The sequence below is a fragment of the Scyliorhinus torazame genome, chromosome 10 (genome assembly GCF_047496885.1).
Source record: "Scyliorhinus torazame isolate Kashiwa2021f chromosome 10, sScyTor2.1, whole genome shotgun sequence".
NCBI lineage: Eukaryota > Metazoa > Chordata > Chondrichthyes > Carcharhiniformes > Scyliorhinidae > Scyliorhinus > Scyliorhinus torazame.
In genome coordinates, this window is record NC_092716.1 from 22047223 (window position 1) to 22075180 (window position 27958).

Consider the following 27958-nt stretch of genomic DNA (forward strand, 5'->3'; position numbering starts at 1 on the left):
CACTCATTCATCTGGACTAAACTCCCAATTCTATACTCACTAATACATGATACTGGAGGTAATCCAGTGATTACTACCTTCTGGGTCCTTTATTTCAATCTACTACCTAAATTCTGCTTGCAGGACCTCATGCCCTTTTCTGCCTATATCGTTTGTACCAATGAGTACCACAATGTCTTTCTGTTTGCCCTGCCCCTTCGATATGTCCTGCCGCCATTCATTGATATCCCAGACTCTGCCACCAGGACGGCAACATACCGTCCTGGAATCCCTTTTGCGGCAGCAGATGTGTTATGAAAGGTGATATATAAATGCAGGATCTTTCTTTCACTGTAAGATGATGAAGTGAACTATAATCTCCCACTCAAGATTTTCTACAATGATGCCACTCCTTTCATTAGAAAATATTTAGTCTGCTTTTGCTCGATTGGTTACATTAACACCCCTCAAATCATTCAAGATTGGGGGGGGGGAGATGCATCCGGTGGCGGCATGTAGGAGGACGCTGCACGTTGGGTCCTGAGTTTTAGGCCCTTTTTTTGTGGGGAAAATTGAATGAAATGTTGTCGCCTCTAAGAGTGGCTGGTGGAGGATGGCCAAGAACCTGCGGAAAAATCAGTGGAGGAAGGATTTGAGCGCTAGTCGGCCAGGAGGTTCGAGCACAATGAAGAGTGCGGGGGCAGGGAACAGTCATTCCAGATTGGGATTCAAGTCCTATTCCAGAGCTGCACTAAATTCTGAGGGCTGACACTTTGCTGCAGTTCTGATGGGAGTGCTGCACTGTCGGCTGTGGATGATCTTTTTGCTGAGACATTAAACTGACCTTCCCCACCCTCTCCAACTAATAATAATAATAATCTTTATTGTCACAAGTAGGCTTACATTAACACATGGTGTTTGCACTGGCCAGCTCACTAACTCTGACTGTCTCAGAGGCTGGGTCCCGAGAGAGCGGGAAAACTGGTGCCCTCTGGCTTTATAGTGGTCGTATCCTGTCTGGTGATTGGCTGCTCTGTTCTGTGTGCTTACTGGTCATCCTGTGTGTCAATCACTGCCTGTCTGCACTCCATTGTATACATAGATGTATATTATGACTTCGCCCCCCCTTTTTTTTTGTTCTGTATTGTGTGTGTTGAGATAATAAATATTAAGGTGCATGTCCGTGTGGATGCGTATATGTGCGTGACTATATACAGAATGTGCTAAAATGACCTTATGTACACAGGAAGGTGTCGCTGGATATAGGGCAGATGAAACGGTAACAACGACATTTACAGAGGTCAAAACGATAAGGTAACACAGTTGTGCAAAGGTTCAGTCTATAAGTTTAGTCTCTGCGGCGGGCGACGAATTCTGGTTGGCCGCCTGCACTTGGATAGGCGGGACCGCCGCTAATACGGTGGTCGCAGAGGTCGGCAGGATTGCTGGTAGATCGGTGGCCTCGTGGTAGGGCACGTCCGGAGGAAGCATTGTGTGAGGCGGGACATCATGGTTAGGTGGCGGGCGTGGAACTCTGCGCAGCGCCCGTCTGTTGCGTCGTAGGAAGGAGCCATCAGCCATGCGGACGAGGAACGATCTCGGGGCCACTTGCTTGACCACCACAGCCGTGGCGGACCAGCTGCCGTCAGGCAACTGCACACGAACACGATCAGTTTGGCCCAGCTCGGGGAGATCCGTGGCATGAGCGTCGTATGCTGATTTCTGTTGGGCCCGAGACTGCTGCATCTTTTGTATGACCGTGAGGTGGTCAAGATCTGGAACATGGCTGGAACTGTGGTTCGCAGAGTGCGATTCATGAGCATCTGCGCGGGAGACAACCCAGTGGACAGCGGGGATGCTCTGTCTGCCAGCAGCACCAGGTTGAAGTCGGAGCCTGAGTCTGCAGCCTTGCATAGTAATCTCTTGACGATATGGACCCCTTTTTCGGCCTTCCCGTTTGACTGCGGGTAGTGGGGGCTGGAGGTTAGGTGACGAAAGTTGTATTGGCGGGCAAAATCAGACCATTCCTGGCTGTAAAAACAGGGACCGTTGTCACTCATCACCGTGAGCGGTATCCCATGCCTGGCAACGTTTCTTTGCATGCTTAAATCACCGCCTTCGACGTGAGGTCGGACAGTTTCACCACTTCAGGGTAATTGGAGAAGTAGTCGATCAGGAGGACATAGTCATGCCCCTTGTCGTGGAAAAGGTCGACACCGACTTTGGACCATGGGGAGGTCACTATCTCATGTTGCTGCAGAGTTTCTTTGGGTTGAGCTGGCTGAAATTTCTGACATGTGGGGCAGTTGAGGACCGGGTTGGCAACGTCCTGGCTGATGCCCGGCCAATAGACTGCCTCTCGAGCTCTGCGTCGACATTTCTCGACCCCCAGGTAACCCTCATGGAGTTGGCCGAGCACCATAGCTCGTATGCTCTGCGGAATCACAATCCTATGGAGCTTCATGAGGATGCCGTCCACCACCATCAGGTCGTCCTTGACGTTGTAAAACTGGGGACACTGTCCCTTCTGCCAGCCATTCGTGAGGTGCTGCGTCACACACTGTAGCAGAGGATCCTTGGCCGTTTCCTCATGAATTTGGATGACCCTCTCATCAGTGGCCGGAAGGTTGGAGGCACACAATTGCACCTGCGCATCGATTTGGCAGACAAAGTCAGTTTGTTCACACGGTGTGGTGATAGACCTGGAAAGGACATCTGCAACAGTGAGTTCTTTGCCTGGCGTGTAGACCAGTTCAAAGTCATAGCGGCGTAGCTTGAGAAGGATTTGTTGTAACTGAGGCGTCATGTCATTTAAATCCTTCCGGATTATGTGGACTAGTGGCCTGTGGTCCGTCTCAACCGTGACTTTTGGGAGGCCACGCACATAGTCGTGAAATTTGTCGATTCCCGTCAGGAGGCCCAGGCATTTCTTCTCGATCTGAGCTTACCGTTGCTCAGTGGGTATCATGGCTCTGGAGGCATATGCAACTGGGGCCCATGAGGCGGAGTCATCCCGTTGGAGGAGCACCGTCCTGGCTCGCGTCAGTGGATATTTTGGTCTCTTCGGGAGGGTCGAAGAACGCCAGAACCGGGGCTGTGGTGAGTTTTGCCCACAGCTCACGCCATTCATTCTCATGAGCGGGCAGCCACTGGAATTCCGTCGACTTTTTGACAAGATGGCGGAGGGCTGTGGTGTGTGCCACCATGTTGGGAATGAACTTCCCGAGGAAGTTGACCATCCCTAGAAAGCGGAAGACCGCTTTCTTGTCCTCTGGGGTCTTAATGGTGTTGATCGCCGAGACCTTGTCAGCATCTGGCCACACGCCTTGCTGCGAGATGTGGTCACCAAGGAATTTGATTTCTGATTGACCGAACGAGCACTTGGCTCTGTTGAGTTGGAGGCTATGCTCATGGATTCTGTGGAATACCTGCTTGAGGCGATCGATGTGTTCTTGAGGAGTTGTGGACCAGATTATGACATCGTCAACATACACGCGCATCCCCTCGATACCCTCCATCATCTGTTCCATGATGCGGTGAAATACCTCTGAGGCAGAGATGATGTCAAAAGGCATCCGGTTGTAGCAGTAGTGACCGAACGGGGTATTGAATGTGCACAGCTTGCGACTGGATGCATCCAGCTGTATTTGCCAGAACCCCTTGGAGGCGTCCAGCTTCGTAAAGAGTTTGGCATGAGCCATCTCGCTGGTCAACTCCTTTCGTTTTGGTATCGGGTAATGTTCCCTCATGATGTTGCGGTTTAAATCCTTGGGGTCGATGCAGATTCGAAGCTCCCCTGACGGCTTCTTGACGCAGACCATGGAGCTGACCCAGTCCGTGGGTTCTGTGACCTTTGATATGATGCCCTGGTCCTGGAGGTCCTGTAGCTGCTGCTTGAGGCGGTCCTTGAGGGGTGCTGGCACCTGACGTGGTGCGTGATCACAGGGGTGGCGTTTGGTTTGAGCAGGATTTTGTATCGGTATGGGAATGTGCCCATTCCGTCGAACACACTGTGGTACTGCATGATGATGTCATCAATTTCAGCCTGGAAGTTTTCATCAGGTGAGGCCGTCGCCTGTGAGGATGACATGGTGTGGACTCACTGAACCAAGTTCAGGAGTTTGCAGGCCCGAGCACCGAGCAGGGATGCTCTGTCAGGTCCCACGATCTCAAATCGCAGTGTCGCTTTAATTGACTTATTGGAAACTCTGAGTTGGCATGAGCCATTGGCAGCTATGGCATTGCCATTGTAGTCAAGGAGCTGGCAGGCCGGTGCTGGAATGCTTGGTCTGATGCGGATGGTGTTGAGATCAGATTTGGAGATGAGGTTCGCCGATGCGCCAGTGTCCAGTTTGAACCGGATGCGAGCCTTGTTGACTGTGAGGACAGCACACCACCCGTCGCAGGGATACACGCTGAGGATCGGGAGGTGCTTCGCTGTCTTGGAGAAAGGCAGCACATGCTTCGTAATGATGCCCACCCGGTATGGAGATTTGAGGCACGCAGCACCAGGATCTGTTGGGTTGTTGGGATCGGAGTCTGGCATGGCCTGCTGTATTGAACGGATGCTTCTGCACCGCGGCTGGGATCGCTGGATGCTGGTCAGTGGAGCAGATCTGCAAAGGGCTGCGTAGTGGCCAAGCTTGCCACACTGTAGTCACCGTCGTGATTTCGCCGGACATTGACGCTTTAAATGGGCGGATCCACAATTCGGACACGTCATGACACCAACGTCAGCGCGTTCCATGCGCCATCGCACATGCACAGTGCGGTTGAACGACGTACACAGCTGCGCAGTCTGGTCGTCGGTCTCGCCGCCCCCTCGGTCGTGCGCGCATGCGCAGGGGCTCGGGAAAAGCGCGCGAAATGGCCACTCTCATCGATACTTAGGCCCAGCATTTGTGCGATGGCCTGCACCCGTTCCGCCTCATGGGAGGTTAGCTTTGCCGTTTCTGCCGCCCTGATGTGGGAGTACCGATTGTTAGCATGTTCGTGGAGAACGCACGTTTCGATGGCGATGGTGAGGGTGAGCTGCTTGACTTTCAGGAGCTGCTGGCGAAGGGAATCAGAGTGGACCCCGAAAACAATCTGATCCTGGATCATGGAATCAGTGGTCGAGTCATAGTTACATGACTGCGCGAGGATGCGGAGATGGGTCAGAAAGGATTGAAAAGATTCATCCTTACCCTGAAGCCTCTGCTGGAAAACGTACCGTTCAAAGCTCACATTCACCTCAATGTCGCCGTGGCTGTCGAACTTCAGCAGGACTGTTTTAAATTTTGTCTTGTCTTCGCCTTCAGCGAATGTAAGGGAGTTGTAGATGTGGATGGCGTGGTCCCCGGCTGTGGAGAGGAATAGTGCGATCTTCCTGGTGCCCGATGCAGCCTCGAGGTCGGTGGCTTCTAGAAAGAGTTGCAACTTTTGTCTGAAGATCTTCCAATTTGCACTGAGGTTGCCGGCGATGCGGTGCTGCGGAAGATAGCGGACGTTTTCCATGTCTCCGGATGGCTGTTTGCTGGTCAACGCTGATTCACTCAAGATAGGTCCGTCTGTTTGCTGGTCAACCCTGATTCACTCAAGGTAGGTCTGTCAATTTTCAGCATCACTCACTGGTACCATGATGTGTTGGGTAGGCTGGGTCGCTGTGGACTGCACTTGATGCAGTGTAGCGAGAGACAGCCCTCCAACACTTGATAAGATGCAACACAATTTTACTTAACATCTAAACTATTATACATGTTCAACTGTGGGTTGACAATATGCTGATTTGACTGGAGACCTGATACTAACCAGACTTACTAGCTACCACATGGTGTTTGCACTGGCCAGCTCACTAACTCTGACTGTCTCAGAGGCTGGGTCCCGAGAGAGCGGGAAAACTGGTGCCCTCTGGCTTTATAGTGGTCGTGTCCTGTCTGGTGATTGGCTGCTCTGTTCTGTGTGCTTACTGGTCATCCTGTGTGTCAATCACTGCCTGTCTGCACTCCATTGTATACATAGGTGTATATTATGACAGTCGCCACTCTCCGGCGCCTGTTCGGGGACACAGAGGGAAAATTCAGAGTGTCCAATTCACCTGACAAGCGCGCCTTTGGGGACTTGTGGGAGGAAACCGGAGAACCCGGAGGAAACCCATGCACACACGGGGAGAACGTGCAGACTCCGCACAGCCAGTGACCCAAGCCGGGAATCGAACCTGGGACCCTGACGCTGTGAAGCAACAGTGCTAACCACTGTGCTACCATGCTGCCCTACTACGCTCTTGGGAGGGCACAATGTACCCCTGGGCACAGAAGAACCGGGCCCCGGTGTGTTATCCATCAACCCACACCACTAAAAGAAAGAATCAAGAGATCGGGCCATGCACATTTCTGTTTGTGGGGAGCGCCCTGGTCCGCAAATTGGCTGCGACATCGCAACAGTGAAGAGTTTTGTGGGGGCATGAAGCAAACAAAATGCGGGGTTTGCCTCCACGCATCACGCATTTGACCAGCAATAGCTTTCAGCAGCAGAGATTTTGTTTGAACAAAGAGAAAAGGTGAAGAGTTTCTCTTCATTGTGGACAAAGCTCGGTGTTGCGGACGGTGCGGGGGTGAGAGTGCAAAATGTGAAAGGGAGACAGGCCAGTGTGTGGAGAAAGTCGGGGAAAGATCCTCACCAGTCTGAGGGGGAAGGGATTATTTGAATGTGTAATTTGACACCGCGTCTGGAAACCATAGCCACGGATTATTGTCCACAGAAAGGCTTTGGGAGTGAGGGCTTGGGCGGCTGTCCTTCCCATTGCTCTGCAGGATGGTGGCCGCGGGCTGCTTCTCGGTGCTGCTGCCCACCCTCCTGGCCAGGCTGCTGCTGGCCCAGAGCACCGACACCTCGCTCCCCTTCGTCCAGCCGCACTCCTGCACCAGCTCCCAGTTCTACGACGTCTCCCGGCTGGAGTGCTCCCCGTGCGGCGAGGCTCTGAAGCGGGGCGCTGACGGTAAGGACCAGGCTATTCTTGCGCTGCTGCAGTCACTGGCACACCAGCTGCAAAGGCTCTGAGGGGGTCTGCCCTGCTGGAGAGAAACAAAGGCCAAGGCAGTCATTTAGCTCCCTGCCATTCTCGACATGGGGGCAGCTTTGATTCACGGCCCAAGTACCCATTTTAGGTGAAAATGCTGCCTTTGAACTGTAGCAAAGGACAAGGAATGAATGCATTCAGCTTAAAACAATTCAGCGAGGAGGGCAGATCGCCCTTCCATCCCCTTCAGTGTGCAATCTGACTCAAGCATTTGAAGGATTCAGCATGCTAGCTGGGCCTCAGGTGCCTCTGGTTGGGGGTTCAGGTCCCACTCCAGGAACTCAGTCCCACAATCCAGACTGGCACTCCAATGCAGCCGTGAGGGAATTTCATTAAATCGAGCCCCCAGCCCGGTCGACCAATCTGGGTGGGCGTGAAACAGTCGCTGGCACTGTTTTGAAGAAAAGCAGGCGTGTTATCCCCGTGGGCTTGCCACCCAGTCACAGGTCATCTGTTGTCACATTGCTGTTTGTGGGAGCTTGCTGTGCACAGCTTGGCCGCTGCATTTCTTACATTGCACGTATGTGGACACTGTGTGGAACACATTCCATTACTCTGTCCATGGCTCAGTGGTCAATTCGGCTGACCGTGCTCCTTGGAAGAAGCTTTGGGTGTTTTTACTATTTTAAATGTGTTATATAAATGCAAGTTGTATGTCCTGTTGCACATACATAATTAGCACTTCTAGTTCACAGAGAATCTGGGCCATCTCCTGTTTAATATGCCTTCCTCATACAAACCCCTTAGCAAAACCATTTCACCAAGTCAAAAGTCAAAAAGGAAGTGATGTCCCTCCAGAAATTCCTCAGCATTCAGCCACGGTTTGAAACAATAAAGTAGCTGAATGGAAACCTGCGCAATGTTGACTTGGCTTATTTTTTGCTGCTTCAGATCTATTCAGAGACATTCCTGTATACTCTGGCAGCGAGCACTTGACCGAATCCTTGCGTAGCTCAGCTGTGTGGTCCAAATCCTTTCCACAATCTTCAACTGTGATTTGTGTACCCCGCTTATTGAGATGCCTGACTACCAGCACGATCCACCCCTGCTTCCATGGGCCTGTCATTTATTTCAAAATACCCATAACAAATAGAGACATAACTCCTCTTACATATAAAAATTGAAAACATGAGCAGGAGTAGGCCATTTGGCCCTCCAAGCCTGCTCCATCATTCCACGTGGTCATGGCCGTTCCTCTATCTCAATGTTCTCCCATACTCCTTGACACCTGTCGAGTTCAGAAATCTATTTCCTTCTTAATTATATTCAGTGTCTTGGCCTCCACAACCTTCTGTGGTAGGGAATTCCACAGGTTCACCACCCTCGTGAGTGAAGAAATTTCTCCTCATCTCAGTCCTAAATGGCCCACCCCACATCCTGAGACTGTGACCTCTTGTTCTAGACCCCCCCAGCCAGAGGGAACAATCCAGTCTGTCCAGCCCTGTTAGAATTTTATCCCTTTCAGTTGGGTACCCTCTCATTCTTTTCAATTCCAGTCAATACAGGCCCATTCGTCCCAATCTCTCCTCAGACGACAATCCTGCCGTACCAGGAATCAATCTGGTGAACCTTCGACAGTTATTCGGTCAATGGCACCACTACAGTATTGACAAAGAGAACCCAAAATATTAAAGAAACGACAGACCCTGTAATCTAATGGCTATAAAGAATTGAGACTGTTGTGTTGTCAGAAGCACTGGATTTGACTCCAGTTCTAAGGAAAGGCTGGAGAAATTGTCTTTTGGAACATAGAAGGCTGAAAGGAGATTTGATGGCAATGTTAAAAACTCCTGAAGAGTTTTGCAGACAAATAGGATGAACACCACCTTGACTAATCACTGATTTGGTAAATAGAGGTCAAAATGTGACATCACCAAAAGTTTGAAGGAAAAGATTCAAAGGTTTTTTTTTTGTTAGCTGAGCGTTAATAGAACATGGAGAGCCCTGGCAGAGATGGTGATGGAAGTACAAAGAACAAAGAACAAAGAAAAATACAGCACAGGAACAGGCCCTTCGGCCCTCCAAGCCCGTGCCGACCATGCTGCCCGTCTAAACTAAAATCTTCTACACTTTCTGGGTCCGTATCCCGCTATTCCCATCCTATTCATGTATTTGTCAAGATGCCCCTTAAATGTCACTATCGTCCCTGCTTCCACCACCTCCTCCGGCAGCGCGTTCCAGGCACCCACTACCCTCTGTGTAAAAAACGTGCCTCGTACATCTCCTCTAAACCTTGCCCCTCGCACCTTAAACCTATGCCCCTAGTAATTGACCACTCTACCCTGGGGAAAAGCCTCTGAGTATCCATTCTGTCTATGCCCCTCATAATTTTGTAGCCCCCTATCAGGTCTCCCCTCAACCTCCTTCGTTCCAGTGAGAACAAACCGAGTTTATTCAACCGCTCCTCATAGCTAATGCCCTCCATACCAGGCAACATTCTGGTAAATCTCTTCTGCACCCTCTCTAAAGCCTCCACATCCTTCTGGTAGTGTGGCGACCAGAATTGAACACTATACTCCAAGTGTGGCCTAACTAAGGTTCTATACAGCTGCAACATGACAAGTACTTTACCTTGCAAAAGGGAAGTGGGTTAATTATTTGAAAAAGCCTTCGAAAGGTCATGGGCAAAGTTAGGCAAATGGAACTAAGCAGGAAGATCTAATACGGGTGTGATGTGCCGAAATATCTCCTGTGTTGTAAAATACTTTGTGTTATGTATCTGGGGGTTCATTCTTGCTGGTTCTGTGTCAGCAGAGTGTTTGTGCGTGCTTTGAGCAGATCTCCATCTTGATTGTAGTCAGCAACAACTCTTAATAAACCTCTCATCGTGTTTTACAAGTGTTCAGAGTGTGGGCACCTCCCTACCTTTTCTCTTTGCGGCAACAAAGAAATATAACAGGAGAGAAAACTGGCAACGAGGATTTGGGCCAGAAGCCCTGGCGACTAGGATTTGAGATCAGAAGAAAACTTGTGACGAGCATTGAGGCAGGAAAAATTGCTGGGAAGAAGGTTTTCATTGATTAGCTGTGGGACGGCATCAGGAGCAATGGTAGATTCTCGGGCCTGCCTTGCGCAGACAGAGGCGTCAGGTGAAGTGCTGCCATCGATGGGAAGGTTTAACAAGAGGTTTTCAACAGAAACTGTGAGTAAGAACATAGGACATACAGTGCAGAAGGAGGCCATTTGGCCCATCGAGTCTGCACCGACCCACTTAAGCCCTCACTTCCACCCTATCCCCGTAACCCAATAACCCCTCCTAACCTTTTTGGACACTAAGGGCAATTTATCATGGCCAATCCACCTAACCTGCACGTCTTTGGACTGTGGGAGGAAACCGGAGGACCCGGAGGAAACCCACGCAGACACGGGGAGAACGTGCAGACTCCGCACAGACTGTGACCCAACAGGCCACAGTGCCAACCACTATGCTACCGTGCTGCCCAAGAAGACTGACAGTCAGCGAAGGCTTGCTTCCATTAAAGTGTGTGGGGTCTGGGCTGCACATGGCGAAGCTACACAGGCTGTGGGGAATGGGGATTTCATGTCTGCCGACCCTGCACGGGCCACTACTCAGGCAAAAATGGGAAAGAATTCCTATTTGCTTGTTCAAGGGATTGTTTGTGCTATACCTTCCAACACAGGCAGAAGTGAGGAACTGTAGACCCTAGGAGCCGGGATCCAAAATTGGCAGGAAAAATGGGTGCCATGGATGTGTTTGGTGAGGATTATGAAACATGGAATTCATACGAAGAAAGATTCCAAATGTCTTTAACAGCTAATCAGACACTGGAGGACCTAAAGATTGCAAAATTTCTCAGCTTAGTTGGTAGTAAAACGTTTATGCTGGCACCGAAACATGTTGACCCAGCAAAACCAGGAGTCAAATCCTTCAGTGAATTAATGAAAATTTATCGAGAGACATTTCTCTCCTAAACCATTACTGATTGCAAAAAGGTTCTGATTCCACCACTGTGATCAGGAAGAAGGTGAAACCATTTTACAGTTTACAACGTCTTTAAGACGATTAGCTAGATATTCTGAATTTGGTCCAACATTTGATGATACTCTTCGAGACAGGCTGATTTGCGGGTTATACAGTGAAGCAAATTAGAGGAAGCTGCTTATTGTAAGCGATTTAACTCTGAAAGTTGCGTCCATGTGGACGCGATGCTAACAGTGGTGGCCCAGCTTGGAGTAATCTGTGGCTACTTGGTCAATCCGTTCAACGGCCAGCACAACATCCGTTTGCACTCCCACGAGGGTAAGTACTGGTCGGGAAGCGGTTCGTGACTGGGGTGGATACAGTGAGAGTAAGCCAGGCCAGGTTTGTCGGAATACTGATTAACCGAGGCCAGTCAGTAGGGTTGATATGTGTGATCACTGGAAGAAACCTACAGTCATAACTTTGTGTCGACACTCAAGAAAGCAGGAAGTTAGTGCTTTTGGTGAGAATGGTGCAAAAGGTGACTTGGATGTTTGGATAGTGCAATGCAGTGAAACCAGTAAGAAATAGTGTGACATTGTGCGTGTTTGACAAGTTACTTCATCGCCCCTAAAGTCGTAGCTTGTAAAGTAAAAACAAGATTCTACTTTTTTTCTGCAATTGGCTAAATTTCTAAAGAAATGGGAATATATTTAAAACAAAGTTTGTGTGTAAATGTAAGGATGCACATGTTCAATTGAATATGTTTTAATTTTTAGCAGTAAAAAGTCATAAATTTGGAAAAATTAGGTCTTAGAAATAAAGTTTCGAAGTAAAAAAAAGAATGCCGGCTGCGACCGGCCTTTAGATATGAACGATGAGTCTTTTTGCCAGAGGCAGCGGCAGAGAGAAGGTCATGCACCCGGCACATCAATGCTTTCGGTGCAAAATCATAGAGGTGAGATTACTCCATTTTGTAGCTGCCAGCAAGAAAGTAACAAACAGACCTGGATCACACAACTAAATCTGCTGGGAAGAGCTTCTCAGGAGAGTCCATGGTAGGACAAGGCAGTGCTGGTGTGAGCTGTACCCAGAACTCCAGGGCCTCTGGTGAACAAACAATTAAGAAGAAACTGAAATCGGGAACAAAGCAGTATAAAGATGATTTCTTGAGATATGGCTTTAATTGAGAAAATGGAAATCAGGATGCAAAGTCAATGTGTGTTATATGCAGGGAAGTACTGACACATGAAGTTAAAAACCCTCAAATCTGCAAATGCTTTTGAAGACTAAACATGGAGAATTCGAGCACAAACATCTTGATTTTTTTCAAAGCATGCAGCAAGAACTTAAATCGTCAGCTGAAGTCCTTAGAAGAAATGTAACATTGAAAGATGAAGCAAGAGAGACCGTGAGGACCAAGCAGGCCCACCTGCCACGTTAAAGGTAAGCAATAATGGTGTGTCGTGAAGGTCGGCTGGCGTGGGTCGCTGACGTCAGCCAGCATGTCTCGTAAACATCGACCAGCATGGGTCCCGAAGGTCCGCTGGTTGGAAAAAGTGGGTCCCGGGTAAAAAAGTTTGAAAAACACTGCATTATGGTGACAGTAGAAGCGAATGGGCAAATGACAAAGTTGCCTCTTCATGAGTTGACATACTCATCACCGGTTTGAGCGAACAGAAACACTTGGAGAATTTGGAAGCTGCCCTGAAGAGGTTACAGAGCCACAACCTGAGAGTTAAGAAGGAAAAGTGTGACTTTTTCAAGTCATCCATAAATGGCCTTGGTCATATCATCGTCAAAAATGGTTTACACAAAGAACCAAACAAAATGTCAGTAATCTTAGAAGCACCACGTTCACAGAATGTTTCAATTAAGGTAGTTTTTAGGATTGATCAATTACAATGGTAAATTTGTGCCAAATTGAGCAACATGATTGAAGCCTTTCCACACTTTGCTATGTGACAATCAGTCATGGTGCTGGTCAAAAGAATGTGAGAATGCTTACAATGAAGTGAAAGAAACTTTACTGAAGTCAGATCTTTTGGTTCATTATAATCGAAAATCTGTGTAAACTGTGTAAACATTGCTCCTCTATTTGGCAGTGCATTGTTGGCTAAGATTAGGCTTAACTGGGAAACAGTCAGTCAATTAATGGATTCAAAGAGCAACTTGCATCAACTTCTGAAGTATTAGAAGATGTTCCAAGATTCACTATGCTCTATGACTGAAGTTGAAATACACCTAAAAATTAAGCCTGACAGCACACCCAAATGTCGCAAAGCTGGAACCGTACCATACATCATCGAGCCTAAAGTTGAAGAATAACTAAACAGATTAGTAAGGACAGGTGTCACTGAACCTGTTGTTACAAGTGATTGGGTGACACCAATCATTCCTGTATTAAAGCGGGATGGCTCAGTGAGAATTTGTGGAGATTCTAAAACTACTATTAACTTAATTTTGTGAGTAGATCATTATCCACTACTGTTGATTGAAGACTTATTTGCTGGACCTTCTGGAGGACAGAAATTCAGTAAACCTGATCTTTCACAGGCATATCTGCAGATGAATGTGGCTGCTGAATCACAGCCACTATTCACCATCGTAACGCACAAAGATCTGTTTTGTTACAGAAGACTACCTTTTGGAATAACATCTGCGCCTGCTCTTTTTCAAAGATAAATAAATGGTTCAAATTCTAAGTGGGTTGAATTGAGTGCAATGTTATTTAGATGACATACTCATCACCGGTTTGAGCGAACAGAAACACTTGGAGAATTTGGAAGCTGCCCTGAAGAGGTTACAGAGCCACAACCTGAGAGTTAAGAAGGAAAAGTGTGACTTTTTCAAGTCATCCATAAATGGCCTTGGTCATATCATCGTCAAAAATGGTTTACACAAAGAACCAAACAAAATGTCAGTAATCTTAGAAGCACCACGTTCACAGAATGTTTCAATTAAGGTAGTTTTTAGGATTGATCAATTACAATGGTAAATTTGTGCCAAATTGAGCAACATGATTGAAGCCTTTCCACACTTTGCTATGTGACAATCAGTCATGGCGCTGGTCAAAAGAATGTGAGAATGCTTACAATGAAGTGAAAGAAACTTTACTGAAGTCAGATCTTTTTGGTTCATTATAATCGAAAAATGAAGTTGCAATTAGCTTACAATGCCTCACCCTATGGGCTTGGTGCCGTTGTTTTGCACATTATGCATAGCATTTTCTTCGCAATCTCTTACTAGCACAGAATGAATTACACTCAGCTCGAAAAAAAGGCTTTAAGCATCGTTTTCGGCGTAAAAAAAAATCCACTATTAACTTTATGGGCTTCATTTTACCCTTTTAACGGATCATCAATCTGTGACTACAATCTTTGGGCTGTATAAACGTATACCTTCTTTGGCAGCTAGTAGAATGCAAAACTAGTCATGGATATTGTCGGCACACCCGTACGATATCCAGTATCGCAAGTCAGAGCACCATGCAAATGCTGATGCTTTATCACGATTGCCGTTTCAAGTCACTCATGACCCTGAAGAACATTTTGTCAATATTTTGCATTTCTCACTCGTGGATAATGTACCTGTGACCTCATCACAAGTTCAAAGATATATACAAGAACTGATCCAGTGATGGACATGGTCCAAAAGGGAACGCTGTCAGACATTCAGAAGAAAAATCCAGACTTCAAGCCCTACATTGCATGAAGACTTGAGTTGACGGTACAGAATGGCGTTCTATTGTGGGGAATCTGTGTGATTATTCCTCCGTCCTTACGTAGTAGAGTCCTTGACCAACTGTGACATCCTGGTGTGGTAAGGATGAAGGAATTAACACGCTGTTATTTTTACTGACCAAGATTAGCTGCTCAAGTTGAAGAGAAAGTTGGGTTAGCGCCAATCTTGTGCAAAACTAACACTCCACCATTATAACCATTACATACGTGGGAACGGCCGACTCAGTCACGGCAGGGAATACACATCGATTATGCTGGCTGGTCCACTGAAGGGTCACACGTCCTTAGTTATTGTGGATGTGCACTAGAAATGACCAGAAGTCATGATAATGACTGAACTGGTCATTGAAAAACTAGGCAAAGGATTTGCAAGATTCGGAACACTGGAGCAGATTGTCAGTGATATGGTACCCAGTTTACTTCGGAAGAGTTTGATGACTACTTGAAAGGGAACGGTATACACCATACCATGTCAGCTCCATATCATCCAACAACGAATAGACGGCTCAAATGTTTTGTGCAATCATTTAAGTATTCTATCAAAGCTTCAAAGGACCAGGGAACATTATCAGGAAGAGTAAACCAAATTCTAATACCAACGGAACACTACATGCGACCATGCAAAGTTCACCAGCAATGTTGTTGTTCAAGAAGTAACTATGAACTTAGCTTGATTTGTTAATTCGACCTGATACTTTAGAGATTGTCAAACAACAGCAACAAACACAAATTGCTAGGGGGGAGAAAATCTCTGAAAGACGAGTATTTAACCAGACGAGAGAGATTGTTAGCTAGGAATTATATCACTAACGGGAAATTGGTACCAGCTATGATCTTCCCGAAGACAGGTCCAATATCATACACTACAGACGGACGATGAAAGAGTTTGGGGCTGGTTTAGCACACTGGGCTAAATCGCTGGCTTTTAAAGCAGATCAAGGCAGGCCAGCAGCACGGTTCAATTCCCGTACCAGCCTCCCCAAACAGGCGCCGGAATGTGGCGGCTAGGGGCTTTTCACAGTAACTTCATTTGAAGCCTACTTGTGACAATAAGCGATTGGAATTTTCATTTCATTTCATGCTGATCAGTTACTTGATGCACAAAGTGAGTTTGCAGAAACTTCTAAAGAGGTTCTACTTTTAGAAGATTGGGAGAGCTATACTTTGGAAAGGAGACCAGAGACAGTGGCGAGTTCATATTCTGTTTCTGGGGACGTTTCAATGCCTATAGTGACAGATACCAAAGTGATTACTCAAGAAGACCATCTACAGAAAGGGGTGCGTACACTTCGGAGGTCGCAAGTAACTGAACTCCAGAACACTAAATTCTACGAAAAAGGAGTAGGCTTTGAGCAGATCACCATCTTGATTTTATTGAGCAATACCCCAAAAAACCTCTCACCCTGTTTTACAAGAATCCATAGTGTGGGCACCTCCATGCGTTCTCTCTTTGCGGCAACAAAGAAATACAACAGATTAATTTGCTGTTTATCACAGAATCGCAGAGTTGTTACAGTGTAGGAGTCCATTCAGCCCATCGTGCCCACACTAGCTCTCTGAATGAGCAGTTCAGTTAAGACTGCTCCCCCGCCTTCTACCTGTCACCCTGTACATTCTCCCTTTTCAGGTAACAGTCTAACTCCCTTTTGAAAGCCCCAGGCAGTGCATTCCAGACCTTAACCACTCACTGCACAATTTTCTTTTCTCTCATGTCCTTTTTGCTTTTTTTTGCTAATTACTTTAAATCTGTGCCCTCTCAGTCTTGATCCTTTGATGAGGGGGCACAGTTTCTCCCTGTCTCTCCTGATTTTGAATACCTCCATCAAACCTCCTCCCAGCCTTTTTTCTCTCAAGGAAAACGGTGCCAACTTTGCCGATCTACCTTCATAACTGAGGTTCCTCATCCGTGGAATAATTCTTGTGAATCTTTTCGGCACTTTCTCCAATGCCTTCACACCCTTCTTTAAGTGCGACGCCCAGAAGTGGTTCTCCAGCTCAGGCCAGACTAGTGTCTTATATAAGTTGAAAATGACCTCCTTGCTCTTGTACTCCATGCCCCTAGAGCCTGGGTTACTATATGCTTTATTAACCTCCCTCTGAAACTCTCCTGCCACCCTCAATGATTTATGCACCTATATACTGTTATAACCCGCACGGGTCTTACAGGGTAGTGATGTGGATCTTGCACATCAAGGGGGCGGGGGACGCTTAACAATATGTCATCACTCTGTAACACTGGTAATGTTACTGGAACTATGAATCCAAAGGCCGAGGCTTCTGCTCCAGGGATGTGGGTTCAAGTCCCATCATGGCTGATGGTTGAATTTAAATTCAATTAATTAATAAAAGAGGCATTTTGGGGCGGCACGGTAGCACAGTGGTTAGCACCGTTGTTTCGCAGTACCAAGGACCGGGTTCGATTCCTGGCTTGGGTCACTGTCTGTGCGGAGTCTGCACATTCTCCCTGTGCCTGCGTGGGTTTCCCCCGGGTGCTCCGGTTTCCTCCCACAGTCCAAAGATGTGCAGGTTAGGAGGATCGGTCACGCTAAATTGCCCTGCAGTGTCCAAAAGTTAGGTTGGGTTACGGGGCTAGGGTGGAGGTGTGGGCTTAGGTAGGATGCTCTTTCAGAGGCCGGTGTAGATTAGATGGGCCGAATGGCCTCCTTCTGCACTGTAAATTGTATGATCTATGAATACCTGGCTATGTATAAATAGAGTCGGCCAGTAAGGCACCACTAGAGAAGACCTAGTAGGGACCTACTGGAGCTGTATATAATAGTAATTGTAAAATAAAGTTAATTTTTGTTTTGACCAACTTGGTGTGGCCTTTACTAAATCCACCAAGTCCCTCTGCTCTTCTGCTGCTACACAGCATATTGCACTGAGCAGGACATTTCAGATCATTTAATCTGCTTCATTTCTAGCCAGCTGATAATTTTGGTTCATTTAAATTGGCATACATGGCAACTAATATTTCTAACCTAATTCCTTTGGTCCCACTGGCCTTTTAAGAGAAATACAGAATTGGGCCTTCAGGGATTGGAAACAGTTTCCATGAGGACGCGTCAGTTGGCTGCACTGTGTAACTGCGAATGAATTTCTGAGGGAAACGATTCCATTTCTGAAAAGACCTATTTGGCCCTTTTGACACCGTGTTTCTCGATTGTTTAGATAATCAGCACCAAATGCAATTTGGATGGTGGTAACTTTGGCCCCCACCCTACCTCCTCCCAGTTCTGGGAGGGAATAAAACCCTCGAGTAAAACACTGGCACTTTAGTAAGATGGATAAATTGTGCAGCAGCTCTGATCTACCACGAAATGCTTGCAGAGACAGGCAGGCAGGTGATCTGGGGCGTTGAGACGTATGTCACCTTGCCATGTGTTGGCCCACAGAAAAAAAACTGGTCTGTCAATCATTCTAATGGACAGATTGCCTGCTTCAAAGCGCTAACAGGGAGATTGCGTTGTCCAATTCACATTAGAAGCAGATCTGACGGTTATCATTTTAGCTTCTGAGAGGAATAATTAAGCCTGTAACAATAATAATAATAATCTTTTATTGTCACAGGTATGAAGCTACTGTGAGAAGCCCCTAGTCGCCACATTCCAGCGCCTGTTCGGGTAAGCTGGTATGGGAATTCAACCCGCGCTGCTGGCCTTGTTCTGCATCACAAACCAGCTGACTAGCCCCCTGAGCTAAACCAGGCCCACTCTACTGTGTTATAGTCAGGACCTCTGTTCCTTTACCCATATGTCGTTTAATAAATCAAATTGGCAGAATACAGCCTTAGACTCTTATTTAATGAGGTGTTTAATCCACTGTAGTTTGAAGATGTGAATGACTGGACAGTGAGAGTGACACCTGATATCAGCAGGAGCTAAAATGATAGTCATGAGGTTTCTCTGTGCGATCCCGAACCTTGAACCCTGTGAAGCACCTTGGGATGATAGATTAACGGCACTACTTAAATACAAGTTGTTGTTGTGTCAAATCATTTAGATAGGGGAGGAAAATAACAGCTTGGGCCCATCTTCTGGCAATTGGGCAAGTTCAGATAGAAAGAGTGAAAAATAACACAAAAGCAAAATCCATTGGGTTCCCAACCCTCCAGAGCTGGCCTGGAGTCTCCAGGAATTGAAGATCAATTTCCAGGACGCGGCTGTGTAAAAAATCTCATCGGGACTTTAAAAAATATATGTTTTTGTAATTTTCTTTGAACATTTCCCTTTTCCAGCTATGCAATTAAGGAAATTGGTTGTTTGGCTAACAATCAAGCATCATGCAATTGGGTAATGACTCTTTTTGCTTTCCAATTGGTGTAGGACGGCAGCGCGTCACAAGGGTGGATGTGTTGGCTGAAAAATGGCTGGAGTGTGTGGGCAAGTCATGTGATGAAACCTTGAGGAATACATTTAATCACAGTTGGCAACCCTAAGAAATATATCAGATGCTGGAATTCTGAAATGGAAACACCATTGACAGTGCAGCACTCCCTCGGTGCTGAAAATGAAATGTCAAGGCTAGATTACTTCCCCAGTTGGATGATTGCACCTAGTATGGCAATGGGCAGTGTTGATAAAACTAACTCCAGTGCCTCTGCCGTGGGAAATAAAAACAAACATAATAAACAGTGACCGTCGGTGTGAAGTGCTTGCATGTAGAATGTTGGGTTCAAAACATCTAGGCCGGAATTCTCCGGTCATTGAGATTGCCTTTTCCCGGCGGCACTGCACCCCCACCCATGGGTTTCCCGGCGGCGTGTGGTGACCTCAATGGGAAATCCCATTGACAGCCGACGAGAAGAGAGAATCCCGCCGCCAGCGAACGGTGCGCCGATGAGAAAAACGTGGCTGGGGGGGAACAGGAGAATCCAGCCCATTGTGTCCAGTTGTGAAGGTCAAATAGGGTGATTCTAATTCAGAGAGACTGGAATCCCAGGAATGGTTTGTGGGCTTAGATCGCTCAGTTGTGACTGAAGGCTGAGCAATTGTGGCTCGGTTGGTAACATTTGTTCTCCTGAGCCCAGGAGGTTCTAGGTTCATGTCCCACTCGACCTTCAGTTTAAAAGTTATCGGCTGGCGCTCCAGTGCGATGCTGGGCAAGTGCTGTGTTGTCAGAGGTGTTCTCTTTCAGATGAAATGTGACACTGAGGCCTCTACCATCCTCTCAGGTGACTGTAAACAATCCCATGGCAGAATCTCAAAGAAGAGCAGGGAATTTATCTGATGCCCTGGCCAATATGTATCCCTCAATTGACATCACAGAAATAGATAATCTGGGCGTGATCACATTACTGACTGCATTGATTGTTTTGTGCGCATTTATTTGGCTGCCGTATTTCCCACATTACACCAGCAAAATGCTGGAAATCTGAAATAAAGCCGGAAAGAACCTGAAATATTCAGGAGGTCTGGCAGCATCAGCGGAGACAGAAACAGAGGGCTGAATTTTCCGCTCCCCTTTTCGCGGCGTTGGTCTGGCGACGGAAGTGGAAAATCTCAGGAGAAACCCAAAACATACTTTACGCCGGCGGGGTCGTGATCCGCCCCTCCGCCCGTTGTGGCGGGCCAGGTATCCCCCCATGCAATGTCGGGAGCCTCATTTCCATTCATTTGCAGCGTATTATTGGGCCTCCACGCAGGGATCAACCCCCTCAACCGTCAAAACGTCCACCCATGACGGTGTGACGTCACGAGTGTGCGATCCACGACTGCTTTCAGAAGGCGAGCTCACTTCCGAGGGGAGTTCACGGTGATATAAGTAGTCCAAAATAAAATAAGAGATGTATATGGAATGTACCCTTGGGTTTAAATCAGTGCACAACTTGAAGGATATTTAATAAAATATATAAAAAGCACCATAAATAAGTAACAAATTAAATTTGGTAATTATTAAAACACATTAAGGATGGCAGGACAGGTGATGTGCAGCATGTTGGAACTCCTGGATAACATTGCGATCCAGAGTAAGCGTGTCTACAGTAAGTGTTTGCAGCTTGCGGAGCTTCAGCTCCGAGTTATTGAGCTGGAGGCTGAGCTGAGGACACTGCGACTTGTCAGGGAGGGAGAGAGTTACCTAGACGCTTTGTTTTAGGAGGCGGTCACACCCCTTAGGATACAGTCTTCTGATTCGGAAAGTGGTTTGAATTGGATTTGTTTATTGTCACATGTACCGAGGTAAAATGAAAAGTATTGTCTGCATATAGTCCAGACAGATCATTCTATTTTTAAAAAAATATATATTTTTTTATTCTCCATTTTCACATTTTCCTTCAAATTTTACACCCCACCCACAAACAGCAAATGGCAACAAATACAAAATCAATCCCCTTAACAATACCAACGATCCCATCCTCCCACCACCCCAAACAACGGCCCACCTGTCAATATATGCATCCAGTAAAACAAACCCTCCCACGGTGGAAACAGAAAACAAAGGAGAAAAAGAAAAAGGAGTCCGGGACCAGCCATGGTTACCATTGATCTATAGAGTCCACTCCCCCCCCCCCTCCACACTCAACACCATCCAGCCTCTGAAAGAGTACTGTACATGATACCCAAGAGTTGTACACCCCCCGCCCCGTCCCCCAAGTCTCCAACTCCTCCCGTCCACTGCCTCTTGTAAAACTCCTCCCCCCCTAACCTCGGTTCCTTGCCCCCAACTTTCCACCCTGGCTAGACCACTCGGACCCTGTTCTGCCAGGCTCCGATGGCCGCAGCCCCTCCCCCCACCTCACTCCCGTTCACTGGCCGGCTTAAACCGGCCTGCGTGGAGGCCCCCGCCCGGGTCCCTTTCCTCCTTGCCCGGCCCTAGGAAAGCCCTTTTAGCACACAAACCCCGCATATCCACCTACACCCCAAAGAGCCCTCATTTCAAGTGAAAGTCCCATCGCTTCCCTTGTCCAAATATATACAACATTGGCTCCTTTAGCCCATACACCCGCACGCAGTGAAACAAAAAAGAAGAAAATACAGTCATGAGGTTACATCGACACATGGCCATTTCTCAATTTCTCAGTTCTGCCACAGTCATTCTGCCTTCGCAAACTCCTCCGCTGCTTCCACCGTTCCAAAATTAAAGTCCCTGAGCTTGTAAGTCACCCTCAGCTTCGCTGGATATACAATGCCGCACTGCACCTTGCCAATGTACAATGCCCTCTTCACCCGGTTGAAGGCAGCCCGCCTCCTCGCCAGCTCCACCGTAAAGTCCTGGTATACACGGATACCAGCTCCAGCCCACTGCACCACCCGTTTCTGCTTGGCCCAGCTCAGGACCTTCTCCTTCACACTGTACCTACGGAAGCACAGAGTCATTACCCTTGGCGGCTCACTCACCTTTGGTACAGGCCCCCACGACCGATGAGGCCGATCCAGTTCATATCGGGAGGGATCCTCCCCTTCAACCAATAGTTTTGCCAGCATCGCGGCAAAATACTCAGTCGGCTTCGGTCCTTCAACTCCTTCGGGCAGCCCCACAACCCTCAAATTCTGTTGCCTGGATCTGTTTTCCAGGTCTTCCATTTTTCCTCTCAGATCCTTGTTAATGTCCATCACCTTCCGCATCTTCTTCCCCAGCGAGGCAAGTTGATCACCGTGCTGCAATAACGTCTCCTCCACTTCCTTCAGCGCCTCCCCTTGCTCTCGCACCTCCGCCACTGCGCTCGCCACCGCCGTCATCACCAGGGAAATCGCCTCCTCCACCAGCGCACTCAAAACCTCCCTCATCTCCTTCCTCATAGTCTCCATGTATTTTGTAAACTGCCTTTCAAATTCCGCAGCCATCACCATAGTTATTTCTTCAGCCGTAAGCAATGTGGCCTCCCCTGGTGCTCCAGCCTCCATTTTCTTTACTGACCCCGCGGTGACCTTTCCACTGCTTTTTTCACGGCCGTTTTTTTGCTGGTCTTCGACATTTCCTCGACTGTCTCCCGACTTTTACTGCCTTCGCTGGCCCTAGGACCGGGCGTTAACCCCCGACAATGCCGTTCCCGAACGGGAGCCCTCCAACGCGCGGCTGCCTCCCGCCCGCCGTCACCGGAAGTCCCCAGACATCATTCTATACATGAAAAAAAATAGGGCATACATAAATGCATAATGTAAATGCATAGACACAGGCATTGGGTGAAGCATACAGGAGTGTTGTACTGCTCAGAGGAGAATATGTGTGAAGTGATGAGATCAGTCCATAAGACGGTAACTTAGGAGTCTGGTAACATTGGGGAAGAAGCTGTTTTTGAATCTGTTAGTGCCTATTCTCAGACTTTTGTATCTCTTGCCCGATGGAAGAAATTGGAAGAGTGAATAACCCGGGTAGGAGGGGTCTTTGATTATGCTGCCTGCTTTCCCAAGGCAGCTGGAGGTGTAGACAGTCAATTGATGGGAGGCGGGTTCGCGGGATGGATTAGGCTGTGTTCACGACTCTCTGTAGTTTCTTATTAGTTTTTTATTCTCCTTTTTCACATTTTCTCCCAAATTTACACCCAACAATAAACAATAATCAGTAACGAATGTAATGTCAATCCCCATATCGATAACAACGATCCCATCCTCCCACCAAACCCCAGACATTGGCCCGCATGTTAACATAAACAAATGACAAAAAGGAATCAGGAATCACCCATACTTACCATTAACACATACAGTCCCCCTCCCCCCAATCCTCCCAGCCCCCAACCCCCCTAATGTTCGATGTGATCCAATGCTCGAAAGTGCATAATGAATAACGCCCATGAATTGTAGAATCCCTCCATCCTTCCCCTCAGTTCAATTTGACCTTTTCAAGCGTTAAGAATTCCAGCAGGTCCCCCCGCCACGCCAGGGCACAGGGTGGAGAGGTTGATCTCCACCCTAACAGGATCTGCCTTTGGGTGATCAACGAGGCGAAGGCTACAACATCTGCCTCCGCGCCCGTTTCCAACGCCGTCTGGTCCGACACCCTGAATATGGCCTCCCCAGGGCCCGGGTCCAGTTTCACGTGCACCACTTTAGCGATTACCCTAAACACCTCTTTCCAGTAATCCTCCAGCTTTGGACAGGACCAAAACATATGAACGTGGTTTGCATGGCCTCGCCTGCAACGTTCACACACATCTTCTACCACCTCAAAGAGCCGGCTCATCCTCGCCCTTGTAAGGTGCGTTCTATACACCACCTTCAGCTGTATCAGCCCCAACCTCGCATACGAGGTGGAGGCGTTCATCCTCCAGAGCACCTCACACCAGAACTCCTCCTCCATACCCTCTCCCAACTCTTGCTCCCACTTTGCCTTGATCCCTTCAGGCGGCACCTTCTCCTCCTCCAAAATAGCCCCGTAAACCGCCGATACTACCCCTTTCTCCAGTCCCCCTGTCGTCAGGACTCCTCCAGCAATGTGGAAGCCGGCTCCACTGGGAAACTCTGTATCTCCTTTCGGGCAAAGTCTCGAAACTGCGTGTATCTAAACATTTCCCCCTGCTCCAGCCCATACTTCGCTCCCAGCTCCTTCAATCCCGCAAAAAGACCCCCAAGAAACAAATCTTTTAGTGTCCTAATTCCTTTCTCCTCCCATCTCTGAAAATTTCCTTCTCACTTCCCTGGCTCAAATCTACGGTTCTCCCGAATCGGCATTTCCCTTGACCCTGCCCCCAACCCAAAGTGCTGTCGAAACTGCCTCTCAACGAAACTATTACTACCGGACACCCTGAGTATCTCTCCGGGGTCGTCGGGAGCGGCGCTGTTACTAGCGCCTTCAATCCCAACACCCTACCCAAACTCTCCTCCATTCTGACCATTGGCAGTCAACCCCTCTGACCCAGCTCCGTACCTCTCTGTAGTTTCTTACGGTCTTGGGCCGAGCAGTTGCCATTCCGTGCTGTGATGCAGCCAGGTAGGATGCTTTCTATGGTGCATCTGTAAAAGTGGTAAGGGTCAATGTGGACATGCCAAATTTTCTTAGTTTCCTGAGGAAGTATAGTTGCTGTTGTGCTTTCTCGGTTGTAGCATCCATGTGGGTGGACCAGGACAGATTGTTGATGATGTGCAAACCTAGGAATTTGAAGCTGTCAACCATCTCCACCTCAGCACCATTGATGCAGACAAGGGTGTGTACAATACTTTGCTTCCTGAAGTCAATGACCAGCTCTTTAGTTATACTGATGCTGAGGGAGAGACTGTTGTAACTCCACTAGGTTCCAGATCTCCCTCCTGTACTGTGACTCATCGTTGTTCGAGATCCGACCCACTACGGTCGTGTCATCAGCAAACCTGGAGTTGGAGCCAAATGTTGCCACGCAGTCCTGTGTGTATAGGGAGTATAGTAGGGAACTAAGTACCCAGCCTTGCGGGGCCCCGGTGTTGAGGACTATTGTGGAGGAGGTCTTGTTGTTTATCCTTACTGATTGTGGTCTATGGGTCAGGTGGTTGAGGATCCAGTTGCAGAGGGAGGAGCCAGGTCGTAGGTTTCAAAGCTTTAATATAAGCATGGCTGGGATTATGGTGTTGCAGGCAGAGCCTTAGTCAATGAATAGGAAGGAGTCTGACGTAGGAGTGCTTGTTGGCCAGGGACAGATGGGTGTGAATGCAACTGAGGCGCGTAAGGGAACCCAGAGTGCAAGTGTGTCATCCTCTGCAATTGTCCAACTGGTTTCAGGTTCTTTCAGCTTGTTTGGATGAGAGTGGGGGATGAAGGGGGGATGAACAACTGACCATGGCTCTGTGGTACAGGACACCATTCAAGTGGGGGAAGCACATAATCAGAGCTGCCAACCTTTTCCGACATAAATCAGTATTCCAGATACCAAAAATCAGTAGTTTGGCAGTAAAAGCAGTATTTTCATTTCAAAGAAAAAATGCCCACCAATCTGCAGTACAGTTTTACGCCTTTAGTGCACAAATCAATGGCAAATCACATTCGGCCATGCGTGCGACAATGAAGCAAAATCTTTTGATTTTATGATTTTAAATATTCCAAATCTGCTCCCTTGCACCCTGCATATGATAACAAGGTTAAACAATCTGTTACATTGGGCATCTTTAACATTGGGGCTTTTCATAGTAACTTTGTTGCGGTGTTAATGGAAGCTGAAATGCAGCAATAAAGATTTTTTTTTTTTGGTCAATCAACTCTTCTAAAATACGAATAGAAAGTGTAAATCTCACGTTTTTACATGGACCGTGTCATGAGTGAGTGTTTTTAAAAATTAAGTTTCAAACATTCAGTAAATCTAAGAATGAAAAATGTGATCAAAACATTCACTTTTTTTTACATGAAGTTGAAAAGAGGAATACCATTAAAGATAGTGGATAGTAACTGAGATGAAGCATATTTGCTTATCAGTGGTAGGGTATCGATCCCGGCCCCGGGTCACTGTCCGTGTGGAGTTTGCACACTCCCTCAAGTTTGCCTGGGTCACACCCCCACAACCCAAAGATGTGCAGGGTAGGTGAATTGGCCACGCTAAATTGCCCCTTAATGAAAAAAGATGACATTTTTAAAAAAAAGCAGTGATAGAGTATCAGATGTCAACAACTAGCAAGTTATGGTGACCTGACCATTCAAACAAACATAAATATTTCTATTGGTGAAACTTTGGGATCAACTCAATTTTGGGTTAACTAGTGTTATCATACATGGAAACTTTGATACATTGTACGTCCAGTGAGCAGTATGGAGACTTTGTTTCGAATATAACAAATGCCAAACAAAATAAAGATCTCTGGTTGCTCCCTCCTCCCACGACCCACTCCCACTCTCTAAGAACTAGGACTGGATCCCATTGCAAATGGCTCTGGGAATGGGAGCACATGCACCAGGTGGTCAGACACCGCCCCCATCCCCCCATCCAGCTCATGCGCATGTTCCCTGCACATCTCTTTGCCTGCGCATGCGCCCTACGCCCTGTTCTCCATGGCACTGCGTAGCCAGTGCAGCTGTTAACCCTTAAAAAGAGGTGTGGTGAGCTCCCCCCACCACAGAAAAGAAAGAACAGTTAGAATTAGACAGGAGACACTTTACCTCTCCTACAACACTTCGCTTGTTAATTTTGATGATGATTGTAAATAACGTGGCGCTACCTCCCCCCGCTCCCCACTGTGTTGCTGTAAATGTCCCCGATTCCGTATTTCAATATGGCAAATCGTATTACCGTATTCTAATCGATTTTCCGTACAAAATACCTGTGCGCGTGTGAAGGTTCGATTCCCGGCTTGGGTCACTGTCTGTACGGAGTCAGCACGTTCTCCCCGTGTCCGTGTGGGTTTCCTCCGGGTGCTCCGGTATCCTCGCCGAAAGACGTGCTGTTAGGTGAGTTGGACATTCTGAATTCTACCTCTGTGTACCCGAAGAGGCGCCGGAGTGTAGCGACGAGGGTTTTTTAACAGTAACTTCATTGCAGTGTTACTGTAAGCCTACTTGTGACAATAAAGATTGTTATTATTATAAAATACGTCACGCCGGTCCTCCACTTCATCCAGCAGCCTGGAGGGAGACATCGCAGAATTTGGGGGAAGTCTTCCTTCCAGGCATCAGTTTCCATCGAGCAAGGATAAGTGGCTGGAGTGCTGGGGTGGTCTTTAAATGGAACACTCCCGCCACAAATGCGCTGAGGTGATGGCAGGGCGGGTGAATCCGGCATCTTCCACCACCGATCCGACATGAATTCCATGGCCTCAATTTCCTTTCCCTAAGTGGCAGACAATTCAACGTGAAAACCGTCACTGCCATCAGACTTTGGCGAATATAACAACAATTCTGCCCAGAGTTAACATTTTGAGTCGATTGTGACTTTTTCAGAGCGCTGTGTTCGACGTGAAATGTTGACTCTGTTTCTCTCTGTTCAGATGCTGCCAGACCTGTTGAGTATTTCCAGCATTTTCGGTTTTTACTTCAGAAGGAAAGCAGGTTGAGATGTCTAGTGGTTATGAAAGGCACTGTGTAAGCGCAAGCCTGTCTAATTTACTTCTCAATCAAAATGAACGGTTAGAGTAAATGCAATTTGGGCTTTTAAATGAATAACCACAAGCTCGTAAATTCTTTGAATGAATTAGGATAATGAGCTGAGCAATAATAATAATCTTTATTATTGTCACAAGTAGGCTTACATTAACACTGCAATGAAGTTACCGTGAAAATCCCCTAGTCGCCACACTCTGTCACCTGTTCGGGTACACAGAGGGAGAAATCAGAATGTCCAATTCACCTAACAGCACGTCTTTCGGGATTTGTGGGAGGAAACCGGAGCACCCGGAGGAAACCCACGTAGACACGGGGAGGAAGTGC

General features: G+C 47.5%; 1 protein-coding gene across 4 annotated transcripts in view; it reads left to right on the forward strand.

The window, feature by feature from the left end:
- Positions 1–6577: 6577 nt before the first annotated feature.
- The window catches only part of LOC140430398 (meckelin-like), a 170659-nt gene continuing 149278 nt past the window's right edge, over positions 6578–27958 (forward strand). Inside the window, exons 1-2 of one of the 4 annotated variants that reach the window (XM_072517856.1) lie at positions 6804–6955; positions 18272–18324. Coding sequence is in view for 1 of the 4 variants with exons in the window: in XM_072517855.1 (XP_072373956.1) it covers positions 6772–6955 (184 nt within the window). In the remaining 3 variants the exon portion in view is untranslated. Of the gene's footprint in view, positions 6956–12293; positions 12405–18271; positions 18325–27958 lie in introns of all 4 variants that reach the window. The other 3 variants (XM_072517857.1, XM_072517855.1, XM_072517858.1) reach the window with 3 other exon arrangements.